The 16,346-nt window shown below is 37.4% G+C and overlaps 1 protein-coding gene across 2 annotated transcripts in view; it reads left to right on the top strand.

Annotated features, from left to right (window-relative positions):
- Positions 1-15,585, top strand: part of LOC113050166 (lethal(2) giant larvae protein homolog 1-like) — a 30,132-nt gene extending 14,547 nt beyond the window's left edge. For both annotated transcript variants that reach the window (XM_026212903.1, XM_026212910.1), the window contains 18 exons: positions 1,701-1,863; positions 2,182-2,317; positions 3,482-3,536; positions 3,619-3,773; positions 4,091-4,308; positions 4,859-4,926; positions 5,079-5,232; positions 6,008-6,112; positions 6,401-6,693; positions 7,534-7,687; positions 7,818-7,959; positions 9,408-9,691; positions 9,786-10,050; positions 10,147-10,261; positions 11,773-11,843; positions 12,193-12,316; positions 12,397-12,498; positions 14,032-15,585. In XM_026212903.1, coding sequence (XP_026068688.1) covers positions 1,701-1,863; positions 2,182-2,317; positions 3,482-3,536; positions 3,619-3,773; positions 4,091-4,308; positions 4,859-4,926; positions 5,079-5,232; positions 6,008-6,112; positions 6,401-6,693; positions 7,534-7,687; positions 7,818-7,959; positions 9,408-9,691; positions 9,786-10,050; positions 10,147-10,261; positions 11,773-11,843; positions 12,193-12,316; positions 12,397-12,475 — 2,581 coding nt within the window. In that variant the 3' untranslated portion in view covers positions 12,476-12,498; positions 14,032-15,585. The remainder of the gene's footprint in view (positions 1-1,700; positions 1,864-2,181; positions 2,318-3,481; positions 3,537-3,618; positions 3,774-4,090; positions 4,309-4,858; positions 4,927-5,078; positions 5,233-6,007; positions 6,113-6,400; positions 6,694-7,533; positions 7,688-7,817; positions 7,960-9,407; positions 9,692-9,785; positions 10,051-10,146; positions 10,262-11,772; positions 11,844-12,192; positions 12,317-12,396; positions 12,499-14,031) is intronic.
- Positions 15,586-16,346: the final 761 nt, after the last annotated feature.

Raw genomic sequence — 16,346 nt, 5'->3', positions numbered from 1 at the left:
ACTCATCTCTGGGAATCAGCAGGATCTGGAATGCTATAATAAACTCTGTGGCTTAGTAGAAAAAAACATTATTGTGTTTTGTGGTGATTTGTTTTTCTTTAAGACATGGGGGCATCTAGATTGACATTGTAAAGGAGTTTTAATGTCTTCAGAGTACTTCATATTATAATTATAAATGGTGTGCTTGTAAGCACGAAACCTAACATGCATCCACTGTGGTTTGGCCATCCTCTGCTAACCTCACTGAAGACTAGTTTGGAAAACTATTTTACAATATCATTCTTGTAAATTAAGTGTTCCTACATTCATGAAAAACCTGGGTATATTAAGTTTTATTATTTATTTTATAGTAATAATAATAATAATAATAATAATAATAATAATAATAATAATAGTACTTATTATTATTATTGTTATTATTATTATTATTATTATCATCATCATCATCATCATCTTCATCTTTGAAATTATTTAACATTTAAAATATTTAATTGTATTTTTTTAATCTAATTTAACATTTAAAAATGTAAAATATATGATTGATGTAATTAAATGATTGTATGGTGATGGTTGTTTTGTTTATTAATTTTATCAAAACATATGCTCCGATTTGTCTTTGTAATTGGAATTATTGCCCTATAGCCTTGTTCTGCGCATTTTCAGTTTTTATACAATTTTAATTTAAGAAATCTAAAATTGTGTGATCTTCCTTTTAACTTTGACAATGCTCAAAGTTCTGACTCTATATTTGGGAGGATTCTTGCAATTTCAATGTTGCCATACTAATTCATCATCATCATCATCATCATCATCATATACTGATTTATAATCTGCAGTATATCTTTCAGGAAGTGCAAATCTGTTTTTCTGTTTCTTCAATTTTCTTGAAAACCCCTTCTGTTGTTTGTGTGAAATGTAGTTTCTTGTGGCTGTTCTCACCCGAAGCCAAGCCACCAAACATCTACTCCAGTCCTTCTTTTCCAAGTGCCTTCCTCTTTTCCTCTTTCCCTTCATGGCCGCGTCTCATCCCGACTCTGTGGGTGTACCATGCACATTCCAGCTCTTGAATCCATGCCACCGCCACAGAGGAATCCCGGATTGTTGCTTTTGATTGGTCATCATTTATCCGGCTTTCAAACTGAATTTAAACATGTCAGCGTCTGCTCTGTTACTTTTGCATTGGAGCCATTGATTTTAAATGTTTGAGTTGTTTATTGAACTTTTGTGTTTTCTTTCCATTCACCACGTTAGACTTTACAAACATGAATCAAGAGTAATTGTTACCAAATGTTCGATACGTTGTTCTCAATGTTTAGAGCTTTTTAGTTCATCACTCATTGAACCCTGAGACCTGCACATTTTTCCATGCGAAATGCTTTTCCACACAAAATCTGCGTTTGATTCTTTTGAGAAAAAAAAAGTGCTGACTGAAGTAGAGGTTTTCTGTAACCTCTGATGTGTACTTCAGTAGCGCTCTGTGTTTAGGGAGTTAAGTAGTGTGTACTCCGATTTGGGTTTTTCACCAAATAGAAGTGCACTTGAGCGGCACTACAAAGACAATAAATCTTCCAAATGTTCCTTGGTGCAGCATACATAGTGCTTGGTTTTGTCATCTGTCTGTAGGTTTTCTGAATCTTCAGAATACCCTGAATAAAAGATTGCTATTCGTTATTCACGTGTCTGGTTATTCCCCTTTTCAGTGTTCCAGAGGAGTACAAGTGTGGAAAATCATTGGGGCCTGTGGAGTCCCTGCAGGAACATCCGCAAGACCCTGATAAAATCCTCATTGGTTACAGCAGAGGTCTGGTTGTACTCTGGGACCTCAACAGTCGGCATGTAGTCAACCTCTTCCTGGGAAAACAGGTGGGTTTGTGTGTGAGTTGGTTTGATGTTTCTTGAATGGTTTTCAACACTCTTTTGGGCTTGTGTGGTTGAAAGGCATTCAATTGAAAGAGAAACACAGACATCAGTGTTTTAAGGTCTGTAAATCTCAAATTATTGCACTGTGCACAAAGTGATCAGATCAAGAGATCCGTCCGTGATTCATAAAAACTCCATCTTTAAATCATCGGTGCTTGATGTGAGATGTCCAGATGGTTTAACTCAAACCTTTTGACTTCCTTTCATCGTCTTTGGTCCTTCTTTGATGCTGTGTTTTGTGTGGGACTGTCACTCTTGCAGCAGCTGGAGAGTTTGGTCTGGGAACGGTCCGGGAACAGCTTTGTTAGTTCCCATAGTGATGGCGGATACATGGTGTGGACTGTCAGCAGCAGCAATCCCTGCACCCTTGACCCCGTCTCATCCACAATACCATATGGTGAGCCGAAAATCATATGCCAATTACACACCCTTCGCTTTTTCTCTTTGGCTCTCACACACACAGATTGTTTGTTTACACAGTAAGCTTGTTTACATGTGCAATCATTATGGTCAAATGGTTAAGTTACATTTTCCCTTTGTCTGTCCGTGTCTCATCATACAAAATCATACAAAAGTTTGGGCTCAGATTTGTTTTTATTCAGCAAGGATTCTTTTATTCAGCAAGGATGCATTACATGGAGCAAACCGTGATAGTAAAGACGTTCATTTCAGATTTATGCATTTCTTTTGAACATTGTATAGCCCAGAGGATCCTGAAAATATATTACTATAGTTCCCACAAAAATATTAAGCAGCACAATTCTTTTCAGCACTGATAATAAGAAATGTTTCTCGTGCAGGAAATGAGGATATTAGGATGATTCCTGAAGGATCTTTTGACACCGTAGAAAAAAAGTTTTGCATTACAGGAATAATTTATTTTTTAAATATACTCAAAAAGAATATGGCTCTTTCACATTGTAAATTCAATATTTTTTTACTGCGTTATTGATCAGATAAAGCGTTTGTCGGTGTAAGTGATAAAGTAAGAAAAGTCTTACTAACTCAATTTTTTGAGGCTTATTGTTTTCTGATTAATGTAAAAACATGTTTGACAAAGCCAAGTTACAATCGCATGGTCCAGCTGTACAATTTAAATCAGACGAATGCATTTATATTTACAAAAGACTAGCTATTGTTGTATTCCGACTGAAATCAAACGTTTAACATTCTTGTAAATGCACTTCATGGTTAGGGCTGTTTTTTTTTTTTACGGAGGTATAGTAATTCCAGTAGCCATTAGCTCATAGTCGGCTGGTCATGCTGTAATGTTTGCTTAACTTGCACAATGTCAGGAAATGTTGTTCTATACCAAAGCTTTGAGTCCGTTCGACTTCTGTAATAGGCCATTAAAATCCTACTCCAGACTTATTAAAGGGACCGTAAACCTCAAATGCACCCTTCACTATTAGCTGATGGTTTGTTGACACAAACCGCTTGGAGGATCTGCAGATATTTTCCAATTTTTAACATGTCCTCTGCCAAGATTTCCGTAGTTTTGGTGGTTTCTCTTCAACTCAGTTTGTCGTTCTGTTTTCTTCATTTGCGTTATTCATCTCAGGCCCCTTTCCCTGCAAAGCCGTGAACAAGATCCTGTGGAGGACAACAGAGTCACGGTGCGTGCGGTGATGTGTGAGAAATGAAATCCCATGATGGCATGTTTTCGTTCTCTCAGGAGGGTCTCCTCTGTGTCTGCAGAGCTCCTCTAGTGTTGTTTAGTGGCGGTATGCCCAGAGCCAGCTATGGAGACAGACACTGCTTGACCATCCTCCAGGACAGCAGCCACGTCACCCTGGACTTCACCTCGCGTGTCATAGACTTCTTCACCATTCACTGCACCGATAAAGACAAGGGTGAGCAGGCCACCCATGGGTGTTTAAAGTGTTTAAAGATTTGAGACGGGTGGGTGGTTTGAACTAAAACTTAAGTTATTTTATTTCACTGTAATAATATCTGACATAATACTACCATGGGATATACATCATAATGTCCAGACCTATAGGTTTAAACTCTTACACGGGGCAATCACTAACTACCACTGTTTACCCTTGATCAGGGCACTTGGACCCTGGTTGATTCTGTGGAGCTGTTCCTGTAAAAGTGTATGCGTGTGCTAAATGTTTATTTTTATTTCCTGTGCATGGACTCTAGTTATTTTTGTGCCTCCCAGAATTTGATGACCCATCAGCGCTTGTGGTTCTTTTGGAAGAGGAGTTGGTAGTGATTGATCTTCAGATGGCTGGCTGGCCCACTGTCCCTGCTCCCTATCTGGCTCCTCTGCACTCCTCTGCCATCACCTGTTCATGTCACATCTCAAATGTGCCTCCCAAACTGTGGGAGAGAGTGATCTGTGCGGGCCAGCAGCAGTGTCCTCTGCAGAACTATGAGGTGGCGGAAAAGACTCCATACACAAACCCAAAACTAGCACCTTTTTTACACATGCGCTCTGTTGGTTTAACAGGAAATTGGGCAGAATTAAATATTTCAAAATCAACTCGCAAATTCTGGAGAATGTGTAAAATTGTGTGTTTACATTTTCGTAACTGACATATAATTGGCTTTCATGCTTTTACATGTGTATCGTCTTTCTTTCACTTCTGCAGAAAACTAAACATTTGCATTTAGTATAACATCTGTTATATGTATAACATTAACATCCATAAAACAAGCACCAACCTTCATTTTTGTTGTTACTGTTATATAAATGAATTGATTTAATATGGCACGCTCATACGGTATTTTTAGATTTTATAGCTTAGGCTTTTTTTGAAATGTATTTTATTTAACAACCACCAATAAAACACAAACCAGCATCAAAGTTCTTATTTAATGTTATTTCATTAGAGATGTAAATTTTGCCAGATGTTTTTTTTTATTTTTTCGTTGAAGTGGCCGTGCCGAGTACGCTTTTTAAAAAAATTCTTGTGTGTTTTGACAGAATTGGCCAGTATGTGGAGGGAAAAACTTAGCACCTGATCCAAAGCAGAAAGAGCTTCTGTTGACTGGGTGAGATTTTTATTTTTTATTTTTTTTGTTTACTAATTGGATATCACAATTAAGTTATTCTAACAGCTGCTTACAATTTTCTTCAATTGTTTTGATAAAGTGTCCCACAGTTGTCAGGATGATGCGTGCCTATATTTGTTTTGTTTTTTCAGTCATGAGGATGGTACAGTGCGTTTCTGGGATGCATCAGGAGTGTCGCTCAGACCGCTGTACAAGCTGAGCACAGCCAACATCTTTCAGACGGACTGCGACCACAACGACAGCCTGACGCAGGCCGGGGAGGAGGAATGGCCTCCTTTTAGAAAGGTCCGGGATTTATGGGAGATCTGATGATTTTATTTTCACTTTTAAAAACAAAGGCTTAAATCACATCATCAGAACACAGTGTTATTTTATTTTACAGTGTTGTTTTCTTTCACAACAAGGGCAGCTTTAGCAAGTTTCTTCACCTCTCCCCTTTCTTTTTTTTTTTTAATCCACCTTTTCCTCTTCATCAGCTTCTCCATGAAACACCAACTGCAGTCTGGCATGTGGCCCACTTTAGCATATGGGATTCACACTGGAGTCGATTCCTGTGCACCTTAATTAAAAGCAGACTGTCTGTCTGTTGACTAAAATGCTTTGATTACGTCTGCTGAAGATGAAGCACATTGCTGCTCTGGATGGCACTGCTGCATGCTCTTGTTTTACAATTATAATTTTTTTTTTCTCCACATAACATGCACTTTCCTCTTTTCTTTGATCTAGTCTTTGTCCGCAGCTGTTAGGCTGGGATCAGATGTTGTTGAGGGTCAATGTTTCTAGAGGGGAATGAGATTGCATTATATTGTTCATAATGTGTGTGGATCTATATAGCTGATGGTTTTTCTTTGAAGCTGTATAGATGGGATTTGATTTTCCGTTTGCATGTGGAAGATATTTTGTTTTTCTTTGTTACAGTTAGAATGGACTTTATTTGCTTGGGTTTGTTTCGGTACTATTTTTTTTTCCTCATGAAAGTGATATTGCAACTCTGATTGTTATTCTTCTTCAGTGATTCTTAAGGCTGCACAATTAGTGTTTGCTTTTCATTTATTTCCAGGTGGGCTGTTTTGATCCATATAGTGATGATCCCAGACTAGGAATCCAGAAGATCAGCATCTGTAAATACAGCGGGAAACTTGTGGTGGCTGGAACTGCCGGACAAGTAGGATCACTAGTTTTTAATGATTAATGCAAATATATTTTGAGTTCGGTAGCTAGTTAAGCAGCTTTGCTGTGTGCTGTCTACATAGGCAGGATTCTAATAACAATGAAGCCTCTAAACATTTTTACTGTGAAACACTGATTTATCCCATTACCTTTGGGAAAGCCAGTGCCATTCAAATATGGCCTAATAATGTTGTCTAGATGGGCAGCTCACTAAGTTTTCAAATGGCTATTGTCTTCACAAAAATAAATGTTAGTAAGGTTATTTCCTATACTCTGTTCACAGGTTATAGTTCTGGTTCTTAGCGATGAGAAGTCTGATCACATGATCGATGTGACCACGGTGGACCTGCTCCAGGACCGAGAGGGTTTCACGTGGAAGGGTCATGACCGGCTGCCTCCTAAGAGCGGCTCAGTAGTGTTTGCTCCTGGATTCCAGCCGGTTGTCCTGGTGCAGTGCATGCCCCCCGCGGCCGTTACTGCAGTAACCCTGCACGCAGAGTGGAACCTCATCGCCTTTGGCACCAGTCATGGCTTTGGCCTCTTTGACTACCATCGGCGAAGTCCAGTGCTGGCGAGGTAACTCACAGGGCCATCCGAAGCTGCTGTGTTCTGCTGGTTCAGGAGCACTTTTAATCAGTGGATCAAATTGAAAGAAATCGATCTCATTTGCTTTGAAGATATTTTAGTTATCTGAATCGGCTCGATTTATATATTACATAAATTCTGACCCATACTCAGAATTTGTGCTATGCATTTATCCCATCCAAAGTGCACATACACAGAGCAGTGAACACGCACCCACTGTGAACTCACACCCGGAGCAGTGGGCAGCCATTTATGCTGCCAATTTTTCTTGTGCACACACATCAAGTCAGGCGGGATTTTTAAATGAACAATTAATAATGACGAAGGTAATAAGCACACGATTATCTCAATACGCGTCTCATCTGAAGCTGCGTTTCCAACTATATGTTACAAATATTTCAGGACACAAACATATTGAAATTAAACAAGAAAATAGAAATGTATTGCATGTGAATCCAGTTAATTGTTATTACAAAATATTCTTTCACACTCTGCATCTGCCTCTTGAATGTGTTTATGATAACCAACCTAATAAAAATCCTTAATGTTATTAGCGACAACAATACTAATATAATATAATGATGTTAATTATAATACATTTTATTAAAATTATAATCCTTTATTATTAAATTAATCTAAATTGATTCATTATTATTATGTAAACTGTAATATAAAGTGAATTCAATATTTAATAAGTGATAATTAAGTGAGATAAAGTATTTTTTTATAGTAATAACTATATAAAATAACTAATAAAAATCTGACTTTTTAAAAAAAGGTTTAAATAAAAAGGTTTTTTATAAAGGTTATAAAGGTTTTTTTTTCCATTAGGTGCACTCTACACCCCAATGACTCTCTGGCTATGGAGGGTCCGCTGTCTCGAGTGAAGTCTCTGAAGAAATCCCTGCGCCAGTCCTTCAGAAGAATCCGGAAGAGCAGAGTCTCAGGAAAGAAGCGTGCTGTGGTTTATAGTCCCACTAATAAAGTGAGTGTCTGGAAATCTCACGTACATGCATTACAATCTCCCAGGTTTTTGTCGGTCCAGGCTATGATACTGTGGTTTGGGAGTCTGTTGATTATCAGTTTCCTGTAAGATGCTCATCTCGTTTCGTCAGGTGAAGGAAGCTAACGCTCAGCTGGCGGAGCATGACGCTGAGGTGACGCCGGTGCAGAGACGGATTGAGCCCCGCTCTGCAGATGACTCTCTGTCTGGAGTGGTGCGCTGCCTCTGCTTTGCTGACACTTTCCTCAGAGATGGTGAGACTTGTGGGGGAAAAGGTTTCAAATATGGCTCAGTGTGCAAGTTTGAATACTTAATTGTGTTTTGTTTTGTTTGTGTTTTTTGGCAGTTTTTGTACAACTGATGTGAAATTACGATTCAATGCTATATCAGATCCATCTGTTAAATTAAAACCAACTGGGATGTTGAAAATGTTTTCAGATATACTGAACTTTTTTTCAATAGAGATTATTTGTGAATTATTAAATGTTTTTATAGCCTTAGTTTTAAATAATTTTTTTTTGAATTATCAGTCTGATATCAGATCAGCAAAAGCAATATTTCTGTCGATCTAATCTAAATCTAATTCGAAGTTTTGTCTGTGCTGTGTGAAATGTGTGGGCTGATGTGTATATTGTTTAACCTGGCTGAAGGCTGCTACACTCGCCCACGTTTGCATGTTGAAGTGATTTATGCTGTCGCTCTATATTACGATGTCGGGGTCACAAGCGTGAGGACGCCCCGTTTCCCTTATCTTCAAATATATGACCTCGTGACTCCGACTCTTGAACAATAGTGATAAGATCGTGATTGGGGAGAGCTGAATATATATAGATAGATAGATAGATATATATAGATAGATATATAGATTTTTTTTTTTTAAGTTTTTTTTTTTTTTTAAAGTCTAAGATTATTAGTTATATTGTAAAATAATAGTTTTGTACTTTTATAGATTTTAAAAATGTTATTCATTTCTTTGATGGTAAAGGCTGAAGTAGGCTTTATTCCATATGATCCTTCAGAAACCATTCTAATATACTGATTTGGTACCAAGTAGTTTTTGTAAAAAAAAAAACTGTACAGATATGTTTTTAGTATTATTTAATGGATGGAAAGTTCAAAAAGACCAGCAAGAAGTTAAAAATGTCTTTCCTCAAAATGCCTTTTTGATCAATTTAATGTGTCCTATGAATAAGTGTTAATTTCTTAAAATGAATGACCTCAAACTTTTGAATGTTAATGCTCTTAATATAACTGATGACATGCCCATACATGCTTAGTCTGTTTAGCTTGCTCTTGCCTCTTGTTACACTGTGTTTTAGTACTTGAGTTAAATTTAATAATTTTTATTGTCCACATCAATAGTAGAGGCTGAAAGATGAATTATAAAACATAGTCCTGTAATTAAATGTTAACTTTTTTGCACTTGCCAGATGTTAAACTAAATGGTTCATAATCTGTTAACACTTGAATATTGGGATGAACATGTAAATGTTTATGCCCTGCATGTAACAGTATTATCATGTCAGTTTTTGCTTTTTAAAAAAGGATAACAAATGAGGATTTGTAAAAGTAAGACCAGATCTATGAAACTGGCATTATATCATGCATGTGTTTTGTAAATGAGTCTCTCCAGGATGTCAACGTTTATTGTTATAGATGAATGCCACCTCACTGACGGCATTGTTTTTCCTCTGCTACTCAGGAACGCATCATGGACCTACAATGTGGGCCGGCACGAACTCTGGCTCCGTGTACGCATACGCTCTGGACGTCCCCTCGCAGGAGAAGTTCTCTGAGCAGAGCGTGGAGGCGCTGCTGGGGAAGGAGATCCAGCTCATGCACCGAGCTCCAGTGGTGTCCATCGCTGTGCTGGATGGCCGAGGGAACCCTCTGCCGGAGCCGTACGAAGTCTCCAGAGATCTGGCCAAGGCCCCAGACATGCAGGGCAGCCACTCTGTTCTTATTGCTTCTGAGGAGCAGTTTAAGGTTGGGATATTTACAACATCAAACAAACAAAAAACAAAAAAACTGGATCATTAGATTTATTAGAAGTAAACAACCTTTCTTTTGCTTTCTGTAGGTTTTCACGCTGCCCAAAGTAAGCGCGAAGACCAAGTTCAAGTTGACCGCCCATGAAGGCTGTCGAGTACGAAAGGTGGCGCTGTCGAACTTCACCAGCGTCAGCTCTGAAGAGTACTCTGAGAACGCTCTTGTGTGCCTTACCAATCTGGGTGACATCCACGTGTTCAGCGTGCCAGCACTGAGACCGCAAGTACACTACGACTGCATCCGCAAGGAAGACATCAGTGGCATCGCTTCCTGCGTGTTCACCAAGACTGGACAAGGTTAGTAGTTCGTTCTCAAACAGCATGCCAATCATTTCTAGCTTTGAGCTTTTTCAAATGAATGAGATTCAACTATGTTTCCTTCAATATTATTAGGATTCTACCTGATTTCGCCCTCGGAGTACGAGCGCTTCTCGCTGTCAGCTCGTGTGATCACAGAGCCGCTGTGCCGAGTGGATGTGGAGCGCCCTCACGATCTCTCTGCTCACAGGTAAACCAGAGATTTCTCAGATCAGTTTAACAGTGGTCTTACCAGGTGCGGTGCAGAGTTTTAAGAGACTTGCCTGTCAAGTCTGAATGTGAGATTCCCGGGTATCATCACGGCCACTGCCAATTAAATGATATTTGATGTTCAATATGCAATTATGTTGAGCAGGTTTTTGGATCAGTGAGATTTTACTGATGGTGGAGCTACTCAAGCAATTTCATAAAACATCATCCTACCAGTGAAATTTATATAGTAACCTAGATTTATTAATTTTTCTTCTTTGGTTTTGGATAGTAGGAAATGTATGTTGGGGTGAAGCATTTTACATGGATTTAAAAAATTCTGTCAAAGTGACAGTTGGCAGTAGGGATGTCCAGAGCCAATCTCAAGGATTGGGATCAGGGCTGATTAAGTAATTTTTAACTGTCGATTTATTTGCCATCACGCCGGTGTCATGCAATAAGAGGTGATATGCACTTTCAGTAGTCCCCAACATCCCCATTAAAAGGAAAAAAAATCCTCAAGCGTGACACGCAATGACAGATCAGATCATACGCATTCAAGATTCAGTGTTTAGTCTATTTGCTGTGCACTTTGTGTCATCAATCCGTCTACAGTAATGACTTTTAACTGCCGTCAGACTGTCTGCGAACCCGTTGTCATAACGCGTTGCTGGTTACATCTTGCTTTGGACGACTGACGGATTAGCATTTGCAGGCCTCATGCCTTCTAACCTTATCTCGCTTTTTCCCTTTATGTTGCAACTAATCTGCTTACTGTACATATAAAACACAAGTTTATATCAGTAGTCCCATATTAATAATTGTGACCACACAAAGTCTATCATTGGTAAATGTAAACATGTTACAATGTCTTTACAGTGTGTGCATATATAGAGTGATTGTGTGTGTATACTGTATGTGTATATTTGTGTGTTTGTGTGTGTGTATATATATATATATATATATATATATATATATATATATATATATATATATATATATATATATACAACATTTATAGAATACTACATACTTAATGAATCAAAAGTGACAGTAAAGACTTTTATAATGTTACAAAATATTTATTTTTAAAATTAACGCTGCTCTTTTGCATTTTATATTCAAAGAATTCTGAAGAAATTATGGTTTCCATGAAAAAATTAAGCTGTTTTTAACATAATAATAAATGTTTCTTAAGCAGCAGTTTGCTATATTAGAATTCAGCTTTACATCACAGGAATGAATTACATTTTAAAATCATAAAAATAAAAAATTATTTTAAATTATACAATTATTATACGATGTGACGCTTTTTACTATATTATTTTTATCAAATAAATGCAGCCTTGGTAAGCAGAAGAAACAACAAAAAAGACACTTTTAAATGGTAGTGTACAGATGGGAAGTTACGGCAGATGATCATGTTGAAGAAATGAATCATGTCCCAGATATTTTGGGAGAATAATAATTCTGCATTTTCAGCACATTTCAATCTTGTTTTCGTGGTTCCAGCACGACGCTCCCACCACAGGCTAATGGAACACACAAGACACAAGCAGAGAGCAAGGCTGTTGAAACTGAAGGTAACCGTTCTGCACAAGTCTTGACAGATGGAAAATAAATGTCATTCTTCACCCAACTAGCTGAAATTACCAGCCTTTGTGCGGTTTTATTTGACTGGAAATGGGAATTTCTCAGACTGAAGTCTAATCTATGTACTTGATGTTTAATGTCTCATACAGCATACATTTTTTCTAAAAGTATGATCTCTCCCCTTTTGTGATAATACAAATCACACTGTCAAACCTCAGGAAACATGTTGTATTTCATGAAATGCACATGAAATGCAATGAGTTTGTTGCTTGGGCTGAATTTTTTTTTTTATATATCTCCTTTAAGGGGCTTGTATATATCTCCTTTATATTCTCTCAGGGCTCTTGTATGAAATGCGGAGTGCCTTGTCCTCGTCTGTCCTGGATTCTCCAAACAGCAGTGCTGACATCACTCTGGACACCACTGGCGAGCTCACCGTTGAGGACGTCAAAGACTTCTTAATGTGAGCGCTCTTTACTTCTGCATTCTGGTCTATTAGAGGCGAGTTTATTTTGGGATCCCCTCAATGTTTTGCTTCTTTAGGACTGTGGATGAAGCTGAGAATAACTTCAGGAACATCACTGAAGAAGACGGGAGGCCTTCTGGAATTCTCATCAACTGAGGCGAGCCGGCAGACAGCTGGAGGTGAGGAACATTTACAGCAGAAGCAGACTGTGGTCTGTGAAGAGCAGACAGGGGATTGGTGACTGGATGCAGGGGGAGGTGTGCCTGACTGACTGAGGACGTGCAGATCTGTTCTAGACAAAAATTAATTGGGATGTGCACTTTTTGTTGGTCTATTTAGTGTTGAGGAGGAACAAAATCTACTTTTGGTAGGCTACCACACTACATTTATCAGTAGTGTGACAATAGTTCAGTTGTTTTCAAGCAAGTAGCAGTATAGTGTAAATAGTTTTTTAAATGAATAATAAACAACATCTTACAATATCAAGAACGGCTACAGGACAATAAAACCTCCCAAAATCGGAAGGTAATTCACAATTCTACAGTAAAAATAACTTTACAGTGAACTATTAGGATAACATGTTATTTTTGCACATTTGAACCCTTTCCAGCAGTGACTATGATTTTGAGATCCAATTTTATTACACTGAAGACAATTGAAGGACTTCAAACACAACTATTAAAAAAGGTTCAAACGTTTTCTGATGCTCCAGAGGGAAACAAGATGCATTAAGAATTTTCATTAATTTGAAGATCAAGGTAAATTGTACTTAATTTGTGTTCTGGGCATACAAGTATCTTCTGTTGCTTACGAAGGGCAGAACTAAATGGAAAAAAATTGTATTTCAACAAACCAAGAAAAATTTGGACATCTTTATAGTGTTCAAAAGTTTTCACCCCCCAGCTCTTAATGCATCTTGTTTCCTTCTGGAGCATCAGTGAATGTTTGAATCTTTTTAATAGTTGTGTTTTAGTCCCTCAATTGTCCTCAGTGTGAAAAAAATGATCTCAAAATCATACAGTCACAGATTTTTCTGAAGAATAGTTTGTTTAACTGTTCAGAACAAACAAGGGACTCATGAACAACCATCACAACACCGAAAGACAGTTGTGGATCATCAGGTAACAGCACACAGTATTAAGAACAAAGGGTAATAATAAATTATAAATATATTATTTATAATTATAAAAACATCTTTTATGTACAATATCTTAAGCAGGAGTCAGGACAATACTAAATTAAAAAATGACTTAGTAAAGGATGGTTAAGGTAGGCAAAGAGACAAACCCGTGGTGCTTCCAGGCATCTTCTGTATTTTATTGCCAGAGATTTGTTTGTTGAGAGAATTCTTCCCCTTCCTCCTCCTTTGTGACTTTCTAGATGCCACAGTAGTTTCTAGTTTGCTAATTACTGATGTCAATTTATGCTTTACTTGCCAGACAAAGAGAAGGCTTAAACTAAATATATATGAAGAGCTTGACGGAATGCACTCTTGTGATTTCTGCAGTCCGTATCCTGCAAGCTGATGCTCAGTAGGACATCCGCCTCTCATCCTCCTCCTTTAAGCCCAAGGCATTGTTATCTGAACTGCTACTTAACCTCAGTCATTTTACATGCTTTATTTGCACTTTACCTCTCTGCCTCCTTGTGGACATGTTTGGCAGTGCAGAGTGCCTTAGTATTTAAGCCTTAAAGATGATGTTGTTTTTCAGGAGCAGTTATGGACTCTTCAGCTGAACTCGCTTCTTCTGATTGGGTCTTGACTGAGCTGTTTGTGACTTCGGAAGTTGCACCAAACATTGTTCATGAAGTTTGCACCAAACATTGTTCATGAAGTTTTTACAATGGGAATGTTGCATTTTTTTCCCTGTGCCAAAAGACTGAATGATTAACTCTGCTATCCTCTTTTTTTTTCCACCTTTCCTCCAGTTTCCCCTTTCCTTTTTTTTTTGCTGACATCCATTGGTTTCCATTTCAGGGGCCATAAAATGGTACATTTGAGAGGTGACTTTTAAAGGGATCGGGCAATAAAACAGCCGAGATGTTGCACAATGTCTGTACGCAGATGGGGGGCTACTTGCACTGAGCCCTGGACGTTTTTCTTCGTAGTTTGTCTTTTAACATTCCTCTTGTCACGTCATCTGCCTTCTCACTGTGTGCCGTTTCGTTTATGCTAAATCAAATCAAAATGTCTGGTTTATAATTGGCCTCCTTAGTTGATTTCCTAGAATACATAGCTGCTACTGTTCATCAATCTCTAAGGGTTTTGGGGGTTACCATCTGCACCATCTTTAGGGGGGGAATGAAGTGCCCTGCTCATATATGAAGGTATAACTGTTTGCTTTTTTTCCCTCCTGACAGCCTTTTCAACAATATCTATGATAATGTGATGGTTTGTAACTACAAATCAGGAGTCTATTGAAAAGTTCAAGTTATGGACCCTGTGGGTTTGATTCAGATATATTCCTTTCATTCAGTCATCTTTATTATTATTATTATTTTTAAATAATGTCCCTTAACCACTTGCCGTTGTAAGTAAATTCTGGCAGTTAACTGTGAAGTGTGTATTTTGAAGGAACATCACCGCAGTAATTCTAACCAGTTTGTTTTTGCTACAGTATTAACACGGTATGAACGAGCGAATGACTTTTTTTCTAATTACACAGTATTATTAAGAATAATTTTATATGGCTTATAAGGGTTGGTATTTTGTATTTTATACATATTTCACTAGCATTTATGTAACTAGGCATTTCTAGCACTGCATTTTGTGTGGCAATTATTGACAGTTGTGTAATATTACATAATATTATAAACATTTATTGTAGCTAATCGAGGGAAGGAATCAATGAGGGAACAGGACGAGTGTTGCACAGACATATCTTAATAAGACACAACTGGCTCCTTGGGTCAGATAATGCAGATGTTAGTCAGTTTGCTTTTAGAATTAAAGTATGGCATTTAAAGTAATAGCTTCTATTTACATTGTAATTACAAAGAAAACTGCACATTAATATTTTGCTTGGTATTGACACATTTTCTCCCTGCATATTCAGTTTTTTTGTTTTGTTGGTAACATGTCAGAAGGACCTCACTAATTGTAGTTGTTTAATTTTTGTTTGTATATTTGCTTTACATAACCTTTACTCTCCATCCAGAACCTATCCTGTGAACATGTATTTAATTTGCATTTTTTCTTGTGTAGAATTTTAATTTGAGAGATAGCAATGCTAATGAGATCTTAAATGTTAATAAAGTATTTACTCCACATTTTATTGCATCTTCAGTGTGGTCTGTACTCAAATTAGTAAAATCAAATGCCTGGATTTCCTGGTATTGTGTGTAGGCAAAAAAAAAAAAAAAAAAAAAAAAGATTCTACAGATTTTCTCATTCTACAGAACTGATGACTGGACCTTGCAAAAGCACTTTTTCCCCATTACTTTAATGCATAAAAATAAACCAATTTTAACTTTGTTGTACAATATTTAACTAGAACAGATTCTAAAGAATTAATTAAAAAAAAATTAATGCATTTTGGGATTGCCTTTGATGCTGTGTTAGAATTTGGCCAAAAAGAGGTATTTTAACAGTTGGTAGTATTGGGTAACTTTCTGGAACAGACTTCAAACAAGCTGTGTCTCATCTCGGAGGAGGCCACATTTGTCAGTTGCATACATCATTGAGGTGGACTTATTTAAGAAAAAAATAATATTAAAAATATTGACTCTTATTCCTTGTGAAGTGTAAAATACTGTAATTCTTTTCTTTCTTTGCAATCTAACGGTTTCTTTTCTTAATGAGACCACCTCAATGATGTACGCAGCTGACAAAATGCAACCTCCGAAAGATGCCATTTCTGAAATGAGATGCAGCCATGAAGGACTTATTCAATTTTCAGCAACTTATAAACAACCGTACGAGTTATGCTGCTACATGGAGGTCTGAAGATAACCAAGGTCAATTTAAACCGTTAACGACCTGATTTGAAAAAAAAACGCCAGATTAAATAAATAAATAATTAATTAT

Source organism: Carassius auratus, chromosome 3, assembly GCF_003368295.1.
Source record: "Carassius auratus strain Wakin chromosome 3, ASM336829v1, whole genome shotgun sequence".
Taxonomy (NCBI): Eukaryota; Metazoa; Chordata; class Actinopteri; order Cypriniformes; family Cyprinidae; genus Carassius; species Carassius auratus.
Note: the sequence above shows the minus strand (reverse complement) of the source record. Positions and strands in the feature narration are given on the sequence as shown.